General features: G+C 42.5%; 1 protein-coding gene across 1 annotated transcript; it reads left to right on the top strand.

Moving 5' to 3' along the window:
• The first annotated feature begins 624 nt into the window (after positions 1 to 624).
• Positions 625 to 12,973, top strand: LOC136549631 (COP1-interacting protein 7-like). Its single transcript, XM_066540991.1, is given in 11 exon segments — positions 625 to 1,171; positions 1,662 to 1,841; positions 2,077 to 2,179; positions 2,181 to 2,198; positions 2,289 to 2,340; positions 6,296 to 6,348; positions 6,439 to 6,500; positions 6,941 to 7,093; positions 7,468 to 7,676; positions 10,258 to 11,735; positions 12,283 to 12,973. Coding segments are annotated over 11 exon segments (2,661 nt in total). The 5' UTR covers positions 625 to 1,112; the 3' UTR covers positions 12,577 to 12,973.
• Positions 12,974 to 24,044: the final 11,071 nt, after the last annotated feature.

Genomic DNA, 24,044 nt, shown 5'->3' with positions numbered 1-24,044 from the left:
AAAATATCCACGCCGTGAATGACTTTCAACCCCTATATGAGACGAAGGAAAATTGGAAAAATAAGTCTTAAATTTATTGCATGATTTACTCAATCATGTCTTGCCGTCAGAGAAACGGGCAATTGCAAAATAATGGGAAAACATGAATTGATCCAGCAAAAAAAGATGCCAATTAAGTAGCAAAATGATAATTTAAAGACCAAACACCACAAGAACAGTTTGGCGCCCCGGGCAAAGCACCTACCGTGACAGGACAAAGAAAAAAAAGGTCAGAAAAGCTTGGAGGCTGTTCGGCCGGCTGGCCAGCCCACTCGCCAAGAACAGTGTTTTCAGAGACAACTGTATTTTTCGTTCACAATAATCAGCTAGAACAATATTTTAACTTATTTTGGAGTCCTGCCGATCAGACTTTTGGTGCTTGCTGGCTAGTGTCAAATTTCTCAGGCCGTGAAAAAACAAACCCCTCCTTGTCACTTGTCAGGTCCCTTTCATGTCAAGCTCTTCTCCAGTTGGCAGGGTGGCGGTGGTTGAAATGGCGCCTTCCCAGACATGCCGCTTGAGTGCAGTCTCCCTTACAAGCATCGGCGAAGCACCAAGCTTTGCATGCCATTAGTGCTAATACTAGCAACAATACAAGAAAAACGGAGGGCTCAGAGCCAAAAAAACCCCATGGTTTTACAGCCAATTTATTTTCTGCCCATAAGTAAATGCCAGTTCTCTCTCTCCTCTCTCGTTCGCATTCACACTCACCCAGCACAGCAGCAGCAGCGCGCACACTGTTCTTGTGCCGAGGAATTATTTATTGCCACCGCATCGAGGTTCATAGTACCGGGTAATTGATTGCTCATTCCCCTCTGCTTCCTCCATCCACCCCCACGCTGTTGAATTTCTTGGGATATTTTGCTCCACTCGGCGACGGGACAGCATTCTTTTGCCGCTCCTTTCTGCTTGTCCTTTTTCCCCCCAGTGGAGAGGTTAGCATCCGGCACAAGCAAAGCGCCAGTTCTTGTCGCAGTTTCTGCGCGCTCGCTCGCTTTTTGGCCGCAAGATCTGATACAAAGAGGAGTGGGAGAGCCAAGAGAGGAGAGGTTCGTGCGTGGAATTCTTCGGCGATGAGGCCCGACGCACGTCTGGATTCGGTGGTTTTCCAGCTCACCCCCACCCGGACCAGGTGAGAGCATCCTATAGATCTGCTCATGAAGCGGCTTTTGATTCGGGGGATCGATCGTTCGTTCGTTCCTTGGGTTTTGGTTTCTGGAATGGTAGCAAGAACAAATTTTTACGAATATATATTTTGTGGTTACAAATTTGGTCTTTGTGACGGTTCATGTGCCGTGCATTTTGCTGTTTGGTACTTGGAAGCTTCCATTTGAAGAACAGTTCTGTTTACTTACACTGTCCTAAGATGGTTTTGTCCATGTCAGGACTGGAATTTGGCCCAACAAACGATTGGTCGTCTCCGTTACCTGTAAAATTATAGTATCAGATCCGGCGACTTCTTGCATAGTAGCAGCAGTAGTAACTATATTAGACATATTTGTTATTGTTAAAAAAAGTACTCTGACGAGTAGGCTAGTTCTCTTTCAGGTTTTGTCATGGAATTTACTGTTTTGTCCAAGGTCTCTGACGGAAGTTGTCCTGGTACTGTTTTCGCCTTTCAGGTTCGATTTGGTTCTGATAGCCAATGGTCGGAAGGAGAAGTTTGCATCTGGTTTGTTGAAACCGTTCCTGGCTCACCTGAAGGCCGCCCAGGATCAGATTGCCAAGGGAGGGTACTCGATCACACTTGAACCAAGCTCAGGGTTCGATGTGCCATGGTTTACGAGAGGCACCATGGAGAGGTTGGCGTCTAGGACGGCGTTCGGCTGGTCAGGTTTTGGCTGGTTTTGGATGATTTTGGATGATTGAATAGTATTTTGTGAGAGAGAATAAGCTGAAACAAGCTGAAACAAGTGAAAAAGAGCCGAAACCCTACCAGCCGAACGCCCTCTAGATATCTATACTACTGTAGTAGTACAGTTACTTCTGGCATTGCCTATTTGCCTGTTGGGTCATTCTTGTGTCAACTCTTTGTAGATTTGTGCGTTTCGTGAGTACTCCGGAGGTCCTTGAGCGCGTCACAACACTAGAGTCTGAGATCCTGCAGCTCGAGGATGCCATTGCTATCCAGAGCAACGACTAGTCTTGGATTAAAATCTGTAAGTGCAGAAGATTTGTAGCATGTGGGTAGTTGCTGTGTGTTTTTCTTTTGTAGAAAGATGACATATTCTTGCTGTGCCATTTAAAAGGTCGAAGACCATGGAAGAAAGTTGACTGAAAGCAATGAAGGTAGCAATGAAGGTAGCATGACACCGCACCAACCTGATTCCTTCTGTGGGCCTGTTGTATAGAATATTGCATGCCTTTGAGGATTGTCTAAATCTCAAACATTATTTCATTGGGCTACCAAAAAGAAAAGCTAGGTGCAATCCTACTACGATTATTTTAGAATCTAGTCATCATGGAACATCACATCAAGGGCCATCATTAAGTTGGTACTTATCATTTAACTCCCAAAACGTTAGGGATCATAGTCTGATTTATGGACAACCTTTACAACAACAAAGCCTTTAAGTCCCAAACAAGTTGGGGTAGGCTAGAGTTGAAACCTAGCAGAAGCAATCAAAGTTCAGGCACGTGAATAGTTGTTTTCTAAGCACTCCTATCTAAGGCTAAGTCTTTGGGTATATTCCATCCTTTCATGTCTCTTTTTATTGCCTCTACCCAAGTCAACTTCGGTCTTCCTCTGTCTCTCTTCACGTTACTATCCTGGTTTAGGATTCCACTGCGCACCGGTGCCTCTGGAGGTCTCCGTTGGGCATGTCTAAACCATCTCAACCGGTATTGGACAAGCTTTTCTTCAATTGGTGCTACCCCTAGTCTATCAAGTATATCATCGTCCCGAACTCGATCCCTTCTTGTATGACCACAAATCTAACGCAACATACGTATTTCCGCGACACTTATCTGTTGAACATGTCGTCTTTTCGTAGGTCAATATTCTGCACTATACAACATAGCAGGTCTAATCGTCGTCCTATAAAACTTGCCTTTTAACTTCTGTGGTACCCTTTTGTCACATAGGACACCAGATGCTTGGCGCCACTTCATCCACCCTGCTTTGATTCTATGGCTAACATCTTCATCAATATCCTCGTCTGTCTGTAGCATTGATCCTAAATATCGAAAGGTACCTTTCCTAGGCACTACTTGACCTTCCAAACTAATATCTTCCTCCTCCCGAGTAGTAGTGCCGAAGTCACATCTCATATCCTCAGTTTTAGTTTTACTAAGTCTAAAACCTTTGGACTACAAAGTCTCCCGCCATAACTCTAGTTTCTAATTCACCCATGTCCGGCTTTCATCAACTAGCACTACATCGTCCGCAAAAAGCATACACCAAGGGATATCCCCTTGTATGTCCCTTGTGACCTCATCCATCACTAAGCCAAACAGATAAGGTCTCAAAGCTGACCCTTGATGTAGTCCTATCCTAATCGGGAAGTCATCCATGTCTCCATCATTTGTTTGAATACTAGTCACAACATTGTTGTACATGTCCTTAATGAGCCCGACGTACTTCGTTGGGATTTTATGTTTGTCTAAAGCCCACCACATAACATTCCTTGGTATTTTATCATAAGTGTTCTCCAAGTCAATAAAAACCATGTGTAGGTCCTTTTTCTCCCTATACCGTTCCATAACTTGTCTTATTAAGAAAATGGCTTCCATGGTTGACCTTCTGGGCATGAAACCAAATTGGTTCATAAGACCCGCGTTATTGCTCTCAAGCGATGCTCGATAACTCTCTCCCCATAGTTTTATAGTATGACTCATCAACTTAATTGCCCGGTAATTTGTACAACTTTAAATATCCCCTTTATTCTTGTAGATCGGTACCAATATACTTCTCCACTCGTCAGGCATCTTGTTCGATCGAAAAATATGGTTGAACAGCTTGGTTAGCCATACTATAGCTATGTCCCTGTGGCATCTCCACACCTCGATTGGGATACCATTCGGTCTCATCGCTTTACCTCCTTTCATCCTTCTCAACAGCTCTCTGACCTCAGATTCTTGGATTCTCCGCACAAAGCGCCTATTGGTGTCATTAAAAGAGTCATCCAACTGAAAGGTTGTGTCCGTATTTTCACCATTGAACAATTTGTCAAAATACTCTTGCCATCGATGTTGGATCTCATCCTCTTTCACCAAGAGATGCTCCCTTTCATCCTTAATGCACTTAACTTGGTTGAAGTCCTTTGTCTTTCTCTTACGAGCCCTAGCCATCCTATAAATGTCCTTCTCTCATTTTTTCGTACTCAAATGTTGGTAAAGATCCTCGTACGCTCTACCCTTTGTCACACTTAGAGCTCGCTTTGCAGTCTTCTCTGCCACCTTGTACTTCTCTATGTTGTTCACACTCCTGTCATGGTACAAGCGTCTATAGCATTCTTTCTTCTCCTTAATAGCCCTTTGGACTTCCTCGTTCCACCACCAAGTATCTTTAACCTCGCCTCCACTTCCTTTGGTTACTCCACACACCTCTGAGGCCAACTTCCGAATGTTGGTTGCCATCTTCTTCCACATGTTGTTTATGTCCTCTTCTTCCTTCCAAGAGCCCTCTTTGATAACCCTTTCTCTGAATACATCTGACGTCTCCCTTTTCAATTTCTACCACTTTGTTCTTTCAATGTTAGCTTGTTTATCCCTACGGGCTCGCACCTGAAAATGAAAGTCTGCCACCAAAAGCTTATGTTGAGAAACAACACACTCCCCTGGTATCACATTGCAGCCCAAGCATGCTCGTTTGTCCTTTCTTCTTGCGAGGACAAAGTCAATCTAGCTAGAGTCTTGTCCGCTACCGAAGGTCACTAGATGAGATTCTCTCTTTCTAAAGAAAGTGTTGGCTATCATCAGGTCAAAAGCTACTGCGAAGTCCAGAACTTCCTCCCCCTCCTGATTCCTACTACCATACCCAAAACCTCTATGAACTGCCTCGAAACTTGTGCTTGTAGTACCTACATGCCCATTAAGATCTTCTCCCATAAAAAGCTTCTCACTACTAGGTATAGCTCTAATCAGGCCATCTAAGTCTTCCTAGAACTGTCTCTTAGCACTCTCGTCGAGTCCTACTTGGGGAGCATACGCACTAATTACGTTCAAGACCATATCACCAACGACAAGCTTGACTAAGATAATCCTATCTCCTTGCCTTCTCACTCCGACCACACCATTCTTGACGCTCTTATCAATCAAAACTTCTACTACATTTCTATTCGCGACTGTCCCTGTGTACCAAAGCTTAATCTGTATTGTCCACCTCCTTCGCCTTTTGACCCTTCCATTTAGTCTTTTGAACGCATAATATATTTACACGCCTCCTAGTCGCGGTATCAACTAATTCTCGTAACTTACCTGTAAGCGACCCTATATTCCAACTATCTAAACGGATCCTAGTTGGTTCGACTAGCTTCCTTACCCTTCGCACCCGTCGACTCAGATGTGAAGACCCTTGCTCATTTTTCACTACACCCGGGCGCCGATGTAGCGCGCCACTAAGAAAGCGACGATCCGATCCTTGCTCACTTTTGACACCATGCCCAGATCGCGACACGGCGCGTCACCAAGGGGGTGCCGACCCGGGCCTTGCCCATTTAACACCATACCCGGGTTCCGATATGGCGCGTCGCTAAGAGAGTTACGCCCCAACGGTTTTCTTTCGGGTTTCATCTCCATTAGAATGGCTAGATTTAACGTTGGCTCGCCACGCCTATCACAACCCTCCTTTACCAGGGCTTGGGACCTGCTATGTTGAGACAACATAGGCGGAGTTTAATGTTATGAAGTAAGTAGGTTGAATTTGCTGTGTGATCAAAATAATTTACTCCCTCCATTCCAAATTATAAGACGTTTTGGGTTTTCTAAATACATAGATTTTGCTATGCACTTAGATATATACACTATGTCTAGATACATAGTAAAAACAATGTATTTAGAAATGTCAAAACGTCTTTTAATTTGGAGTAGAGGGAGTCGATATGAAGCTATATTTTTTTTCAAGTCCTGAATATTTAGTAATATCTTATTTCCAACCAGAGAATTCTGGATGCTATTATGTTCTGCATTCACGGGAGTACCGGAATGGATCGAGCTGTTTCATCCTTTTATTCGCCTTACGCCCTTACCTGTCACAGCCTGCCATATCTTTTTATTTATTTCTACAACATGCCTGACACTATCCATCCACTAGTAGGTGGACGGGCAAATTATGATCCTGATTCAGCCACGGCAATTGTTATCTACAAGGTATGATTATATGGACAAGCCAAATTTTGTTTCTGTAATTGTATTATGGTACAACACTGCAGTCTGATTGGGATATTTGATCAATGACAGCCTGGGTCAAATTCAATGCCACCAATGCAGAATGAAACAACAGCACATGAAGAGAATTCAAAGTACTTGCACATCTCAGTTTTTCTTGTAGAATGTTATTTGTTAGTCTTCACTTTTTTTTTTGGCTAATAGGGCTGTATAAACTCAGACCAACCTAGGAGGAAACCAGGTGGCGTTGTAAATAAGAAGAAATAGGCACCCGCTTTTGAGTCCAATAGGATTTTTACCTGGATGATGGGGGTGTCTGCCTACAGCACCCACCAACTGAACTAGGCTCGGCTCATTAATAGAGCTGTATAAAGTCATACTCTACAAAATGAATAATGAATTAAAGGCATCTAATGGAGAAATATATGAGAACATCGTTATTCATTCACTGTTCTATTGTCTTGATCTCCATTACAAGCAGCATATATACTCTGAGATCATGTTTAGTTTCTTATTATTGTAAGTGTCTTTCTACAGTAGAAAGCTGTTAACAGAACTGCATTACAAATTGCAGAGTTCAATTGCTCAGAGTGCTTGAAACCCGCAAAACTGTGTTAAGAAAAGAGCAGGCTATGGCTTTCGCTCGTGCTGTGGCTGCTGGGTTTGACATTGACAACTTGGGTTCCTTGATTGCGTTTGCAGAGCGCTTTGGTGCTGCACGTCTGATGTAAGTATAGGCTTAGAATTACTTGGTGGTTTTATATGCTGGACTGAACTAGTTGTCTTGATATCTTCAGTGCTTTTAAGTTGTAACTTGACCTTAGAGATGCTACCCATGAAGCTTGTATCTTCTGGCACTTTTATTTTGTAGCATGTCATAAAATCAGAATAGTGTGGAACTGTGGATAGCTCAGATGTTTTGGTTTATCCAGATGTGAACAGCTGTACTATTGCACGCTCCCTGCCTTGGTAGTGTTATTGAACTTTGTTGATCAAGTTATACTATTGCACAAGTTTTAGTCAGTTGTCTGTCATCAAACTAATAACATTTTGTCAATAGATCTTACATGTTTAACTGCCTCAATTTCACTAACTGAGCAGGAAGGCATGTTCACATTTCATCGAACTGTGGAAGCAGAAGCATGAAACTGGACAATGGATTGAAGTTGAACCTGAAGCAATGTCTACACGCTCTGAATTTCCTCCATTTAATGCATCTGGCATTGTGTTCATGGGAGACAACATGAAGCCAAACCTGGAATCAGGGTCTATTAATGGAGAGGCAAATGGCGAGGATGGAGCTAAAGCTGGTATAAGTTGTTGCGTTTTCCCAAAAGAAAGCATGGCATTTGAATTTTGAACATTGAATGAAAGTACCCCCCCCCCCACCCACCCACACAAAAGAATATCTTTTCTTTTAAGCTAAGAATGCTACCAATGAAGCACCACTAACATTACTAGTAAAGAAAAAACAATATTCTTCTATGTTTCTACAACAACAACAACAACAACAACAACAAAGCCTTTAAGTCCCAAACAAGTTGGGGTAGGCTAGAGTTGAAACCCAACAGAAGCAATCAAGGTTCAGGCACGTGAATAGCTGTCTTCCAAGCACTCCTATCTAAGGCTAAGTCTTTGGGTATATTCCATCCTTTCAAGTCTCCTTTTATTGCCTCTACCCAAGTCAACTACGGTCTTCCTCTGCCTCTCTTCACGTTACTGTCCTGACTTAGGATTCCACTATGCACCGGTGCATCTGGAGGTCTCCGTTGCACATGTCCAAACCATCTCAACCGGTGTTGGACAAGCTTTTCTTCAATTGGCGCTACCCCTAATCTCTCACGTATATCATCGTTCCGAACTCGATCCCTTCTTGTATGACCGCAAATCCAACGCAACATACGCATTTCCGCGACACTTAGCTGTTGAATATGTCGTCTTTTCGTAGGCCAACATTCTGCACCATACAACATAGCAGGTCTAATCGCCGTCCTATAAAACTTGCCTTTTAGCTTCTGTGGTACCCTTTTGTCACATAGGACACCAGACGCTTGCCGCCACTTCATCCACCCTGCTTTGATTCTATGGCTAACATCTTCATCAATATCCCCGTCCCTCTGTAGCATTGATCCTAAATATCGAAAGGTATCCTTCCTAGGCACTACTTGACCTTCCAAACTAACATCTTCCTCCTCCCGAGTAGTAGTGCCGAAGTCACATCTCATATATTCAGTCTTAGTTCTACTAAGTCTAAAACCTTTGGACTCCAAAGTCTCCCGCCATAACTCCAGTTTCTGATTCACTCATGTCCGGCTTTCATCAACTAGCACTACATCGTCCGCGAAAAGCATACACCAAGGGATGTCCCCTTGTATGTCCCTTGTGACCTCATCCATCACTAAAGCAAACAAATAAGGGCTCAAAGCTGACCCTTGATGTAGTCCTATCCTAATCGGGAAGTCATCCGTGTCTCCATCACTTGTTCGAACTCTAGTCACAACATTGCTGTACATGTCCTTAATGAGCCCGACGTACTTCGTTGGGACTTTATGTTTGTCCAACGCCCACCACATAACATTCCTTGGTATTTTATCATAAGCCTTCTCCAAGTCAATAAAAACCATGTGTAGGTCCTTCTTCTTCTCCCTATACCGCTCCATAACTTGTCTTATTAAGAAAATGGCTTCCATGGTTGACCTTTCGGGCATGAAACCAAATTGGTTCATAGAGACCCGCGTTCTTGCTCTCAAGCGATGCTCGATAACTCTCTCCCATAGCTTCATAGTATGGCTCATCAACTTAATTCCTCGGTAATTTGTACAACTTTGAATATCCCCTTTATTCTTGTAGATCGGTACCAATATACTTCTCCTCCACTCATCAGGCATCTTGTTCGATCGAAAAATATGGTTGAACAGCTTGGTTAACCATACTACAGCTATGTCCCCGAGGCATCTCCACACCTCGATTGGGATACCATCCGGTCTCATCGCCTTACCTCCTTTCATCCTTTTCAACGCCTCTCTGACCTCAGATTCTTGGATTCTCCGCACAAAGCGCCTATTGGTGTCATCAAAAGAGTCATCCAACTGAAAGGTTGTGTCCATATTCTCACAATTGAACAATTTGTCAAAATACTCTTGCCATCGATGTCGGATCTCATCCTCCTTTACCAAGAGATGCTCTCTTTCATCCTTAATGCACTTAACTTGGTTGAAGTCCCGTGTCTTTCTCTCACGAACCCTAGCCATCCTATAAATGTCCTTCTCTCCTTCCTTCGTACTCAAATGTTGGTAAAGATCCTCGTACGCTCTACCCTTTGCCACACTTACAGCTCGCTTTGCAGTCTTCTTTGCCACCTTATACTTCTCTATATTGTCCACACTCCTGTCATGGTACAAGCGTCTATAGCATTCTTTCTTCTCCTTAATAGCCCTTTGGACTTCCTCATTCCACCACCAAGTATCTTTAGCCTCACGTCCCCTTCCTTTGGTTACTCCACACACCTCTGAGGCTACCTTCCGAATGTTGGTTGCCATCTTGTATGTTTCTAGTTTCCTTCTATTTGTGGGAAGGGGAAAAATAAATATTTTGAAATATCAACATTTCATTTATAGTTTTATTATTTATATTCCTGTTTTAAGGTGGATGTGCTATCCTACTTTTCTTATTCAAGAATGAACCAGATTGTAGTTTTCTCTTGGTTGCTTATCCAGCTTTGTTTTAACCAAGTTATTTCAAACACTCAGAAAAATCATTTAAATAGTAAGCAGAATTATACTTAAATGTTGTGCAATCATGGATTTAGTTCATTTCTTGTCACTCTGTTAAGCACTTTAGATTTTCCCTTACTGCCCATTTTTGAGAAAATATTTTCTTTCTGCTTTGCAGATCAGAAGGCAAGCCAGCAGATGGGATCTCATGCTACATATCCTCCATGGGCAATGCATCCATCTGGTGCAGTTGTTTACCCACCTTATCCTATGCAAGGCATGCCTTTCTATCCTGGGGTGAATCCATACTACCCTCCATATCCTCCAGTGGATGATCCCAGGTACCACTACTCAGGAAGGAAATCTTCGAGGAAGCACTCCTCGGATAGTAAGGACTCAGAAACTCTTGATGTTGAAAGTGACCATAGCAGTTCAGATAGAGGAAGTTCTCATGGTCGCAAGTCACATAGAAAGGGGAAGAGATCTGGAAAGAAGAAGCCTAGTGTAGTTGTTATCAAGAATGTGAATGTAACATCTAAAAAGCATGGCTCATCAGAGAGTGAATCACAATCAAGTTCTGAAGTTGAGTCTGCGGACAGTGACAATTCACACTCCAAATCAAGAGAAAGGAAGCATAAAAGCACAAGTTCAAAGAAAAAGGAGGGTAGGAGAACTACTTTTGACTCGGGAGATGAGTATAGCAAGGATGAAACATCAAATGGCCACGATGCTGAACAAGGTAACTGGAGTGCATTCCAAAATTTCTTGTTGAGAGCAGAAGAAAAAACAAGATCTAGTGATGCAGACCTGTTTGCTGGTGAGAAAGAACCCCCATCAAGGAGAAAACAGAATGTAAACACAGCAGATCCTATTCTTTTAGCTGATAGAGATGGTGGCAATGTCTATGAGCGGAACAAAGTAGGCTTTGATTCAGCCAATGGGAGGACTAGAGCTATCCGGATCATGTCCAATGATGAACTTATTATGTCTGGAGAAGGGAGAAGCTATATGGATGGTGAAATAAAGGAGATTGAAGCGGGTGGAGGAAGGTACAAGAGAGGGACAGGTGATGACTTCATGGTTTATGGTCAGGGAAGTCAGATAGACAGACGTAGTTTGTTGGATCCTCTTGCAGAGGCCCAGTACAAGAATCCTGTTCAGCAGGACAAGAATAGGAATGGTGTGGCGGATGAGTCCTTTATGATTCCTCTTAGGTCCAGCTCACAGGATAATATCGGAGCAGAAAGCAGAACTACTATTGACATAGATGTTGAGCTTCCTTCTAGAATTCAGAAAGCATCAGATGAAAAGGCTGGGCATCAGCTTTTTTACGAACCTGATGAATTGGTGCCAGAGCGTGGATTTGAAGATGTTTCATTTGGATATGATCCAGCAATGGATTATGATAGCCACATGCAGATTGCTGTGAAGGTGGAAGATGCAAAAACAGAGGATGTCGTGCCAGTTACTGAGGGTGATGTACAGAAGGTAGAGAAAGAGAAGCCAAGGAATGCAAAGGATGGTTCAGATAAACGAAGGAAAGATGCCTTATTGAGGAGGCTATCAGCGCCAAGGACCCCACTGAATGATGCACAAAAACGTGCACAGAACCTGCGTGCATATAAAGCAGACCTTCAGAAACTGAAGAAAGAACAGGTATTTCACATTTCATTCCATTTTCCCTTCCGTGGGTTCCATTTATAGCCTACACCAGCTTGCTTGGGATAAAAGGCTTTATTGTTTTGCGATCACCCTTTCAAATGGCCAACTAGCTAAGTTTAAACACAATGCAGTACAGTTTCTTGAAATATTACAATGCCTGCTAGCAGTTCTTGTAAGGCAGAATTTCAAATAGTTAACCTCAGCAATAGTTTCCCTATTTCAGAAATCTTATGAGTTTTATGTATAATGTACTCTGCATCCAGAAAAAAAGAGGGGATATATATATATATATCCTACTCCATAACTTTGTATTACAATACTTTTTAATTTTTTAATATGATAATCTGCCTAGTTGATGTTTTATCATTGTTGGAAAAAGCTTAAGAAAACCGAGCACGCGATTACTTTCCCACGCATATATTTGCAGCTGAGTTTGTCAGAGTTTGTTTCATTCTTAGGGCATGTTTCTAAATCTGATTGACAAACTGTACAATGATATCATCTGTGTAGTTGAATTGCTAGTAACTTTTCTTATTTTCAGGAAGAAGAGCAAATAAAGCGATTGGAGAGGCTTAAATTGGAGAGGCAAAAGAGGATCGCCGCAAGAGGTAATGGAAAGGGTCCAGGGAATGACGCTCCTAAAGCGAATGGTATGAATGGACTTAGTAAATCAGTTCCAAACTTCACTGGGTTGAAAAAGGAGAAAAATGGAACAACTGAATCACTCAGCGATCGACTGAAGAGGCTTTCTGAACCCAAAAGCATTGCTGGGGCAGAGCATTCCTTGAATCCAAAGTCAACTGGTGCAGACCATTCACGAAGAAGTATGGCATGAGTTGACGTGAGATGGAGAACCGATAATCCATCGTGCCACTCGCTAGCCCAGTAACCTACTTACTAGAACCATGAATGGCATCTCAAAAGGCTTCTTTGTACAGAAAAAGGAAATGGCTGGTCTGTAGCATTGCCTGCTTCCAAGGTTTGTGATGGAAAATCAAGTTATCTTTCAATGGCATGGCGTTATACTTTCAATTTTAACATAATTATTTCATTCTTTAATTGAGGGTGCCACTGTGAAAGCGCTGGCTAGCCCAGCCCCAGCCGGCTAGCCAGCCGAACGCGCTCAATAGCTGTAAACCTGGGTGTATTTATGGAACGGATTGATCGGTGTTTGAGATGTATTGTGGTATTTATTACAGTGTATAAATGTCAATTGACTTTGGATTGGACGAGTTGGGCCCATCCAATTTGTACGGCAGTAGCATAGTATGCTACAGTTGGATGACCGTATTCAGAGCTCTGTATCGAAGGCCCAAGGAGCAGATCAAGTGATTGCTACTTGCCTTCAATAAAGGCGCATGATCTCCTTTAAAAAAAAACACTGCGCTTGTGGACACTACTGATGACAGTTCAATGATATGAGGAAGTGAATTAGGCCATTTGAAAACTAGGTTAATAACCCAGTTATAAAACCCTACGTAAATTCTATCTATATGTGCATTAGGTTCTAAGTGCTCCTATCTCTAACGTCTAATAATTTTACTCCCTAGGTTCTAATTCTACCAACTAAAGTAGTAAGTTAGAATTGAAAAGTAAAAGTACACAACCAAAAAATGCAAGAAAATAGTCAGGGAATGTACACTTCCTCACAATGCTATTTTTTATTGAGGTATAGAAAACTTTAAACTTTCAGCTAATCTTCGTTGGAGCTCCTCGCAAAGGCCAAAGTGCTCGGTTGGGTAACTCCGTAGATAACCCATGAGTCCTCATTCACAAGTGATCTTCGTGTGGTCTCTCCGAGACGGCTTCCATCCATCTTCACAGGTGAGCTTAGGCCAAAACGTCAAGGCCTCACGCCCCTCATATAATGGCAGCCACACCACAAGCACAAATTGATATGATCTCGCAAGATTACACGTCCGTGTATATATCTCTTTATATGCGCAAGCATCGATAGCTTGAAAGTATACAAACCTCAACATTAAGCCTAAACATAGAGCAAACACAAAACATGACCTTTAACTAGCATAAGCACTAATCCTAGCACTTTTGCTAATCACCTAATCTTTTAAGCATATATAGTGGCAGGCGCACAAATGGATGAGTTTTGACTCAACTACGTTGTTGCACCGAGGATGCCTCGATAGTGAGCATCCGATAGCTCCAGACACTGGTGACAGACATTAATGAAATCTAGTACCCTGCCGTGGACTTTTTTTTTATTTGTCATTAGCTCGGTCCTAAATCAAATATTTGTATCTTTGATCATTAATAGAGTTAAGACATAAGATTTATGTTTTTAGATTTACTATAAAAATACTTTTATAATATATAATTCATATATTGTTAATTTGTAAATAAAGATTTCTAAATAAATAGTTATTAAAGATAATAATGTTTAACTTGGAACCAAGCTAATATGACACGTAAGGCAGGTACACTCGTTTCTTATGATACAAGAAGCAACTTCCTCCCCTCGGCATACTGCAGGAACATATGTCTTCCTTGCTCGCCGTGCAACAACATTTGCCGTCCGCCGACAGCGTATCCCAACGACGAACACAACTACACAAGGCACATTTGCCGTCCGCCGACAGCCGTTTCAATTGGCCACGTCGTCGCCGCCGGCCGGCGAGGAGACGTCTGCTTTGCTCTCTTTTCATCGAACCAAACCACCCGGCGGAAAGGGTCAAAGGGGAAACAAAGATTTCGCTTTGCAAAGAACAAGGAGAGGACACCTGCGCTGCTGATCTGGCGCCGCCGTCCACTCGCTACGTCGCTGGATAATAGACTAGCCGTCCCGGCCCGGCCCGACGACTCAGCAAGGAGAACTGCAGCGACAGCGACCGCCGGATTGTTAATCAGCCTATACGGTCTTCTTCTAGATAGAAAAGAAATAAAGATAAAGGTTAAAGCTTGCTCGTAGCCTCCCCTGGACAAACCGGCGATTCTCCTGTCGCCGGTGAGCCATTAATTCCGTCGAGCTGTAGGCACCTCGTCTCTGGCGGGCAGCTGATTTCCTCTTGCTGGTTTTGCCGGTTTTTTTTTGTTTTATTGGTACGATTTTGGGGCTATTAATAGCACAAGCTCAGCTACAGTCGTTCCCTTTCCTCCTGGTATCAAATCTGTTTGGAACTTTGGTCACTTCGGGTCCATATTAGGGGGATCGTGGTAGCACCTAGTTTTAACAGTAAAATCAGATGCACACATATGTGAGTCTAGAAAGTCAAATTTTACATATAACTACAAATAATGTTAATATCGAAAGACAATGCTTAAATATATAGCGTATTAGCATAAAGAATATAACCTCATAGTATAGACAGCGAAAAGACAATTCCGATCTTTAGGCGAAGACTCCAAATCCACAGGGACAACTGACTAGTTAATCACAAGCCTAATTCCTCCAAACTCTAGCAATCTAGTACCCATCCAAGATTTTTTCAAAGATTTAAAAAGTAAAGCAAGAGTAAGTACATGTCGTACTCAACAAATATAACATGGGGTTCATGAGACTTAAAAGATTGACACTAGTTTAACTGCGATTAGCTTTTAATGAGTCATCTTTTAGCAATTGGGTGACAAGTTCATCACAAGCCCATAAACACATGATCAGGTAAACATGAATAATGAATAGCATAAACAGTAATCATTAATGAGCATCTTTATCATCAGTATCATCAGTGTTCATCATCTATTCTGTAAGGGTTCCAAGGCCGCTCATGACCGTGAGCACGGCTGATATACCAGTTTTACACTCTGTAGAGGTTATACACTTTCACTATGAGTCGTGATTTACCCTTTCGCCCGAGATGATCAGCCTCTTAACCCACTATCAAGGAAGGTCGGCAGGGTTTACTATGAAGTCTTTCAAAGGTTCGCCTAACAAGTTAGGGCCATTAGATTCACTCGGCAAATAGATATAAGAACCCCCTGTCGAATGACACAATGACACACACCCTATACACATAAGAGTAGAGGTTGTCCTATACCCGATTCGTCAAGCCATTCTTACGTCAATAAAGGTAACCTCTAACAAGCTAGAAAATGTCATCATACTGAGCTAAAGCCAGAGCCATATAGCCCTTACAGTTGTACTGTAAGTCCTGGATGATCACTTATAGATAAGGTCTTAGGGAGAGGAATCTAGAGCACCATAAAATAGTAAAATGCTCTAGCCCTCTTATTTCATGTTGCTAAAAAGCATCTTTTAGTGTTTATTGCATATACCATTAGTCAAGTTACAAGATCATGGTTGTAGTTGAGCACTAGCCAAGCTACCCAATGTAATACCCCATAGGTATCAAGGCACATGGTACAAAGTACTAGGACATCCTTAGTGGTAGTCAAGATAAACACATGCAGTATGAATTAAATGATTAAAGGTGTATAGGACAATAAAGATGATCACATGCTATACTTGCCTTAAACACCGATCCTTCGGTAAGCTTTAATATTCAGCGTTCTTCTTCTTCTTCTTGATCACCACGTATATCTCACAGACTGGACATGATCATAAAGCACCACACAAGCATCCATGCAATCATAAATGAAGCAAACAATAGATCTAAATTAGAACAGTACATCAAACATAAAATCAAGATGAAAAGTTTGTAAAACGAATCTACGTCTCGCTACGAACACACAGACGCGAAAAAGCACGCTAATCGGAGCTACGGTGAAAAAGATATATCTACCGAAAGATTTACTTATAGGAGAAAATATAAAACTATTAGCTTCATGTGTTTTAATTATATAAAAACATATATAAGATATTTTATAGGTAATATAATTTAAGTCAAGTTTAAGTTTGAATTATAATACTAAAGTAAAACAAATCATATTTTATTTATAAAACCCAATTGCATAATTATTATTCAAATTAGAGTTTAAACCATGAAATTTCAGAAATATTGACATGGTAACCACTGTTACTAACGCGTAGATCTCGTCGCTATGAATCTAACGTAACTTGAATGGGTCAAAACGGATCTAAAACGTAGAAGATATGATTTAAACAATATTTTCTTTATTAAAATAATAGATTAAATCTAACCTTGAATTTAAAAAATTAAAAACATATCTAACAATAGTATAAACATGTAGACAACGTAAATATGAACCTAACGCAAGTTGAACAGATCAAATCGAAGTTAAAACGGAGAAGTTATGACAAACAAAATTAGTGGCAAATATGTAAATAAGTGAAAACGTATTTTCAATCTAACCGAAACAAAATACGCTTTCAAAAGAAGAAAACAGAATCGGAAAACCCGTTTTGGACTGCGGGTTCTATTTTGAATAAACCGAGGGGCTCTTTAATAAAAGTGCCAATAAAAAGGTATCTTCTAATTGGGGCCATAGATCTCAGATCGGACGGTTGAAATTGGATCGGGGAGATGATGTCGCCGGCGGTGACACAGATGGCGGCGGCGCCATGGCCGGCAAAGGGAGCTCGGTGGCAAAACTCAGAACATGACCTACAGTGCACGATTTTCGATGGGAAGAACACGGGAGAGGAGAGGAGATCAAGGCGAGCTCACCTAGGGATACCTCGACGGTGGCGAAGGAGCAAGGCGAACGCTGTGCTTGGCTGGCGACGGCGGACGGCGGCGCGAGCTCGCTAGGGCAAAGGCTCGGCGAAGGTGGCTGCGGGTGCTCGAGGGCGGAGTAGGGAGGCGGTGTGGCTCGGTCGATATTTATGGGGGTCGAGGCGGCTTGGGCGGCACGACACCGAGGCGTAGCGGACACGAACGGCGGTGACGCGGAGGTGTTCGATTGGAGCACGACGCGGGGGAGGAGATGCACCCGACAGGCGGGCCCGACACGTCAGCGGGGTGGAGGGAGCTCGCGCGGGGCGCGGCGCAACCTTGGCCAAGCGTAGCTGGGCCGTGCAGAGCGGCACGGGACTCCCGGGCGGCGACGGTGGCGGTTGAGTCCGAGTGGGTCACGAGGTAGGAGGAAGACCCGACCCGTGGGCCCGAGCTGTCGGTGAGCGCTGAAGGGGAAGAAGGGAGGCGACGTCCGTGCTGGGCCGGTCGTGGGAGTGGGCATGCGGGGCAAGCCGCTGGGCCGCGTGGAGGAGAAAGCAGGCCTGCGCGCACAGCTGGGCCAAAGGAAAAACAAGAAGGGAGCTGGGCCGAGGGAAAATGAGAAAGGAGGGGGAAGAAGAGAAGATGGGCCATGGGAAAAAAATAGGCCGCCTAGGCCAAGGGAGAAAAGGAGAATGGAGTTTTCTTTTTCCAAATATCTTTCCATTTTCCTTTCTTAATTCAAACCAAATTTTAAAACATAAACCAAATCGAATGCCGATGTAGTTTCAAGTATACTTTTCAACTCAAATAAAAGTGAGCAATTTTGATAAGTTTTCATAAATAAATTTTACAACTTTTTAAATTCTTTTATTTTCTAATTCTATTTTCTTTCTATTCTTTTACTTCAAAGCCATTTTTAAATTTATTTTTCAAAAGCATTTTGAATGTGTTCAATTTGAATCAAATCCACACAGTTCAAAGAAACAAATGCACTGGCATATATGCACAAACATGTTGTTAAATCTTATGATGAATTTTAATTTAATGAAAAATTTTATTTTCCTATATTCCATGAGCACAAAAATATAGAATTAAATTATTTTAAACCTATTTTCAAAAGAGGCAAATTTTAGGGTGTTACATTTCTACCCCCTTTAAGATGAATCTCGTCCCCGAGATTCGAACGACGTCGACTAGGAGATAGGAATACTTCGTCTTTAGACTCTTCTTTACTTCCTCGTGTAGTTCCATCGTCTTGATAAGGATCCCACTTTACTTTGCATACCAGTTAATCATTCTCTAAGTAACTTGCCAAACTAATTCTAAGATTCTGATAGATACCTTGAACAATTCTCAGGTAACTCCAATCACTAGGCCACCTTCCTATAATATCAATTCTCTTTCTTAAAATATCCACCTTCCGAGGAAGCCTGACGAACCTCTTGGTCAGAAGGAGAATCTGCCATCAATCTTCAAAACATTAATGTTTCTGGCTAAGTTGCTCGATCTGGGAATATAATTCTTAGTCCTTGGTGTCACCTAAACCTTTTTAGCATAATTCTCCATTGCTAAGGGCATCGGCTGCGACTTCTACTTCTCCATGTGATAGCACTTTTCCAAGTCATAATCAATTTCATTCCAACGAGGATATCACAAGCTCAAGGCCAACTTCGTGAAGATATCCTGTAGATTCTTGTTGAAAGCATCTAGGCCCCTAGTTGGATTTTGGTGATTAATGTCAATATAATATTACTATGACTAACGTGTGTTTTGTAGAGGAAATTAAGTTAGGTCATGGTAATATAGATTGATTGGGCAATCGAGATGGTCATGCCCCTACGATGGAAATCGTTTCGGTTTTCAAAGGATAGACGACAAGGTTAAGGATGACTAGTTCTAAGTGTCGATTGGAGTTGGAGTGACACTTAGAGTAGTTTAGGACTTTGTTTTTCCTTTGGCCATACTATTAAGGGGGGTATGGATGGGTAGCTTGACCTAGATGAGTCTAGTGAGTTAGGTGTGGTGCACACTTGTTAAAACTAGCTCTAGGTAGCTCCTATGAATGCCTAAGATCCTTTGGAGCAAACTTTATTCACATATGATCGAAAGTTGGAAGTGAATGGAGGGTCAAATGCTGATCGAACGCTGGCTCCGGTGCGACCAGACGCTGGCCGCAGGGTCCGGTCAGTTCATTTGATCAACAAACAGCGTTCGGTGCGACCGGACGCTGGAGAGGTCAAGTGACCGGACGCTGAGAGGCAGCGTCCGGTCGACTCCAGTAAGGTTCTAGAGAAGGGAATCTATGACCAGACGCGTCCGGTCAGTACTGACCGAACCCTGAGGGTTTAACATTCGGTCGAGTCCAGTAAGCATCCAGTGAGGGTTTCATGCGACCGGATGCGTCCGGACCCTGCCAGCGTTCGGTCAATACATTCTCACTGGCTCACGGGTTGAACTGACTGGAGCGTCCGGTCACCCCGCAGAAGCTCATAATGGTTTGTTTTTCAGGCTGCCTTATAAATAGAAGCTCCACTCATGTGTGGAGTCACTTTTGCTCATTCCAACAGCTGAGAAATACGTTTATGAGTGCCAAGAAGAGCAAGGTCCTAGTGAGGTGATTGAGATTTGAGAATCCAAGAGAGTAGCCTCATTAGTAAATCAAGAGTAGCAAAGCGTGCATCCATCTTCTCATTAGGCTTCGCGTGGTCAAGTGAGAGTTCGTGCTTGTTACTCTTGGTGATCACCATCACCTAGACGGCTTGGTGGTGATTGAGAGCTTGGTGATCACCCGGTGGAGCTTGTGGGTGACCCAACTCAAGTTGTGAGTGGCTTTGGGTGATTCGCCGTGACGGAGTGTCAAAGAATCATCCTGTAGAGAGCACTTGATCCTTGCACAGATCAAGGGGGAGCTACACCCTTGCGCGGGTGCTCCAACGAGGACTAGTGGGGAGTGGCGACTCTCCGATACCTCGGCAAAACATCGCCGCGTTCCTCTCTCTCTTTACTTTGAGCATTTACGTTGAGTATTTACTTTGAGCAATTCAATACTTGTCTTTACATTCATAGAATTGTCATGCTAGAGTAATTTTGGAACATAGGTTGCAAGTCCTTTGTGCGTTAGTTTGATAGAAACACTTTTCTAGGCACAAGGGGTTAATTGGGCTATCCGTAGGATTTGATTATTGCAAGAAAATTTAGAATTAGCCCAATTCACCACCCTCTTGGGCATCTTGATCCTTTCACTTGTGATCCACTTAGAGTCACTTTTACTTTCAAAAAGTTAGTACTTCCATGCTCCATAATGGATAACTCTAGATAACATGTTAAGTAGTTCAACTCATGCTTCCTTAGTTGACTTAATGAATAAACCACTACTTTTCTTACTCACGCATCTTTGGGTACCACCACGCTTCTGTTGCGCAAACTAGCATGTAGGATACTTCACCTTGCAAACTATAAGGAAAATGGACCCTTGACCTATTTACTTTAGATTTTGGTGTTTGATGACCAACACAACCAAATTGGACTAATGAATTTGCAAGTGATTGTTTTGTAGTTCAATAGGATGCAAGACGTGACTTGGACAAAGGTGACATGATGATATGATGATCAACACCATAAGCAAGACCTTAGAAGCAAAAGAGAAGACCCAAGATATCAAGCAAAGTCCAAGCACGAAGATAGGAACCAAGCCGGACGCAAGATCACGAAGAAACGAGCTCACAAAGGTGACCGGACGCTTGATAGCTCACAGAGGTGACTAGACGCTGGACCGGATGCTAGATAGCTCACAGAGGTGATCGGATGCTAGACCTGACGCTGAGCAGCAAAGTGACCAGATGTTGGGTGCCAGAGTCCGATCAACATCAGTAAGGTTCTAGAGAGCCGTTTTCATAACCGGACGTGTCCGGTCAGTACTGACCGGACGCTGGTCAGAGTCCGGTCAGTAGCAGAAAAGCAGGATTTCATCCCCAATGGCTACTTTCTCAGTGGGCTTATAAATAGACCCCCAACCGGCCATTTGAGATGAGTGGAGCTAAGAAAACATACCAAGGGTGTTGATACACCATTTTAGTGATCTCCACTTGCATAGTGATTAGTGTTTTATTAGGTGATTAGCGTAGGTGTTTTGCGAAGTGCTTAGGTTGATTAGACCACCACTTATGCGCTTGCTCTAGGTTTAGGCCTAGTGTTTAATGAGGTTTGCATACCTCTTATCACTCGGTGCTTGCGAGCACCATTGTTGTATATCGGAGGGGCTTGTAGTCTTGCGAGATCACACCAACCGAGTTTGTGGTGTGGCCGCCACCGTATACCGAAGGGAACAAGGCCCACGGTGTTTCGGCCGGAAGCTTGATAGTGAAGACGATAGAGAGCATTCCAGGAGAGGCTTGCCGGAAGGCACATCGGAGACCCACTTGTGTGTGGGGAAGGCCCAAGGCTATCCACGGAGTTACCCGACTAGGAGCTTGGCCCTTGCGAGGGATTCCTTGTGATGGGCTCCAACGAGGACTAGGGGGAAGCTTATGTGCTTCTCGACACCTTGGTAAAAATACCAGAGTCGTCGATGGGAGTTTGCATATCTTTACCTTGCTCTTTAGCTTCCGCATTTACATTGATTGCTTTACTTCTTTTGCGGTAGAGATAGCAACACACTAGCAAAATCACAATTGCACATTTAGATAGTTTATCTTTCACATAAGTTTTGCTAAGGTTAGAAAAAGAGGCCATAGTTTAGAGTTTAGAATTTTTAAGTTGCCTAATTCACCTCCCTCTTAGGCGTCACGGTCCCCTTCATAAATTCTTCAACTTGGCTATCCTCCTTAAGAAAAGATAAACTAGGGGACACCAAAGTATAGCTTGCATCTCCTTCTAGATGAGCAAACTAATATTAAGACATGATAGGGAGAACAGAAGAAAACCATAACCCAACTATTTATTTTATTAATCCTTATACCTTAGGCCTATAAACTAAATGAAATTGTAGGAACAACCAACAAGATCATTGCAATTATTACGAAGATGCAAAACAATCATAAGCACAATGACAATTCAACAAGCAATAAAGGTGCACAATTCAATCATTGACTCAACTTGCGATACTATCATCCTCATTGTACTAGGGTAATAATCCAAAGACTCATCTTCAGATTACGCAAGAAGATGGTGAGGAACAGTTCTAAAAGCATATCAAATCAAGGAGTGGAGATGAGAACAAAGACTTTAAAATAAGCACCAAGGTAGAGATGAATAGCAAGGGTAGAGATATAGTAGAGAAGAAAATATCAAGGCTCATAGAGCAAGGGTTTTTGTAGCAACTTCTAAACCTTAAAATGACCAGTTTCTACTAGGCTTGTGTCCTACAGTCAGCATTGCTTTGATACCACTTTGTAGCACTCGGTTTTAAGAACAAAACCAGATACACACCATATGTGAGCCCAGGAAGTCAAATCTCACATATAGCTACAAATAATGTTAATATCGAAAGACAATGCTTAAATACATAGTGTATTAGTATAAAGAATATAACCTCAGAGTATAGACAGCGGAAAGACAACTTCGATCTTTAGGTGAAGACTCCAAATCCACAGGGACAACTAACTAGTTGATCACAAGCCTAATTCCTCCAAACTCTAGCAATCTGGTACCTATTCAAGATTTTTCCAAAGATTTATAAAGTAAAGCAAGCGTAAGTACATGTCGTACTCAACAAATATAACATGGGGTTCATGAGGCTCAAAAGGCTGACACTGGTTTAACTACGGTTAGCTTTTAATGAGTCATCTTTTAGTAATTGGCTGGTAACAAGTTCATCACATGCCCATAAACACATGATCAGGTAAACATGAATAATGAATAGCATAAACAGTAATCATTAATGAGCATCTTTATCATTAGTATCATCAATGTTCATCATCTATTCCGTAAGGGTTCCAAGGCCGCTCGTGACCATGAGCACGGCTGATATACCAGTTTTACACTCTAGAGAGATTATATACTTTCACTGTGAGTCGTGATTTACCCTTTCACCCGAGGTGACCAACCTCTTGACCCACTACCAAGGAAGGTCGGCAGGGTTCACTATGATTCCTTTCAAAGGTTCATCTAACAAGTTAGGGCCATTAGATTCATTCGGCAAACAGATATAGGAACCCCTGTCGAATGGCACAATGACACGCAGCCTATACACATAAGAGTAGAGGCTGTCCTATACCCGATTCGTCAAGCCATTCTTATGCCAATAAAGGTAACCTCTAACAAGCTAGAAAATGTCCTCATACTAAGATAAAGCCAGAGCCATAGCCTTCACAGTTGTACTGTAAGTCCCGAATAATCACTTACACATAAGTCCTTAGGGAGAGGAATCTAGAGCACTATAAAATAGCCCAATGCTCTAGCCCCCTTATTCCGTGTTGCTAAAAAACATCTTTTAGTGTTTATTGCATATACCATTAGTCAAGTTACAAGATCATGGTTGTAGTTGAGCACTAGCCAAGCTACCCAATGCAATTTCCCATAGGTATCAAGGCACAAGGTATAAAATACTAGGACATCCTTAGTGGTAGTAAAGGTAGACACATGCAGTATGAATTAAATGATTAAAGGTGTATAGGACAACAAGGATGATCCCATGCTATACTTGCCTTAAACACTGATCCTTCAGTAAGCTTTAATCTTCAACGTTCTTCTTCTTCTTCTTGATCACCACGTATATCTTACCGACTGGACATGATCATAAAGCACCACATAAGCATCCAGGCAATCATAC

The sequence above is a fragment of the Miscanthus floridulus genome, chromosome 4 (genome assembly GCF_019320115.1).
Source record: "Miscanthus floridulus cultivar M001 chromosome 4, ASM1932011v1, whole genome shotgun sequence".
NCBI lineage: Eukaryota > Viridiplantae > Streptophyta > Magnoliopsida > Poales > Poaceae > Miscanthus > Miscanthus floridulus.
This window is presented reverse-complemented; position numbering and strand designations above follow the sequence as displayed.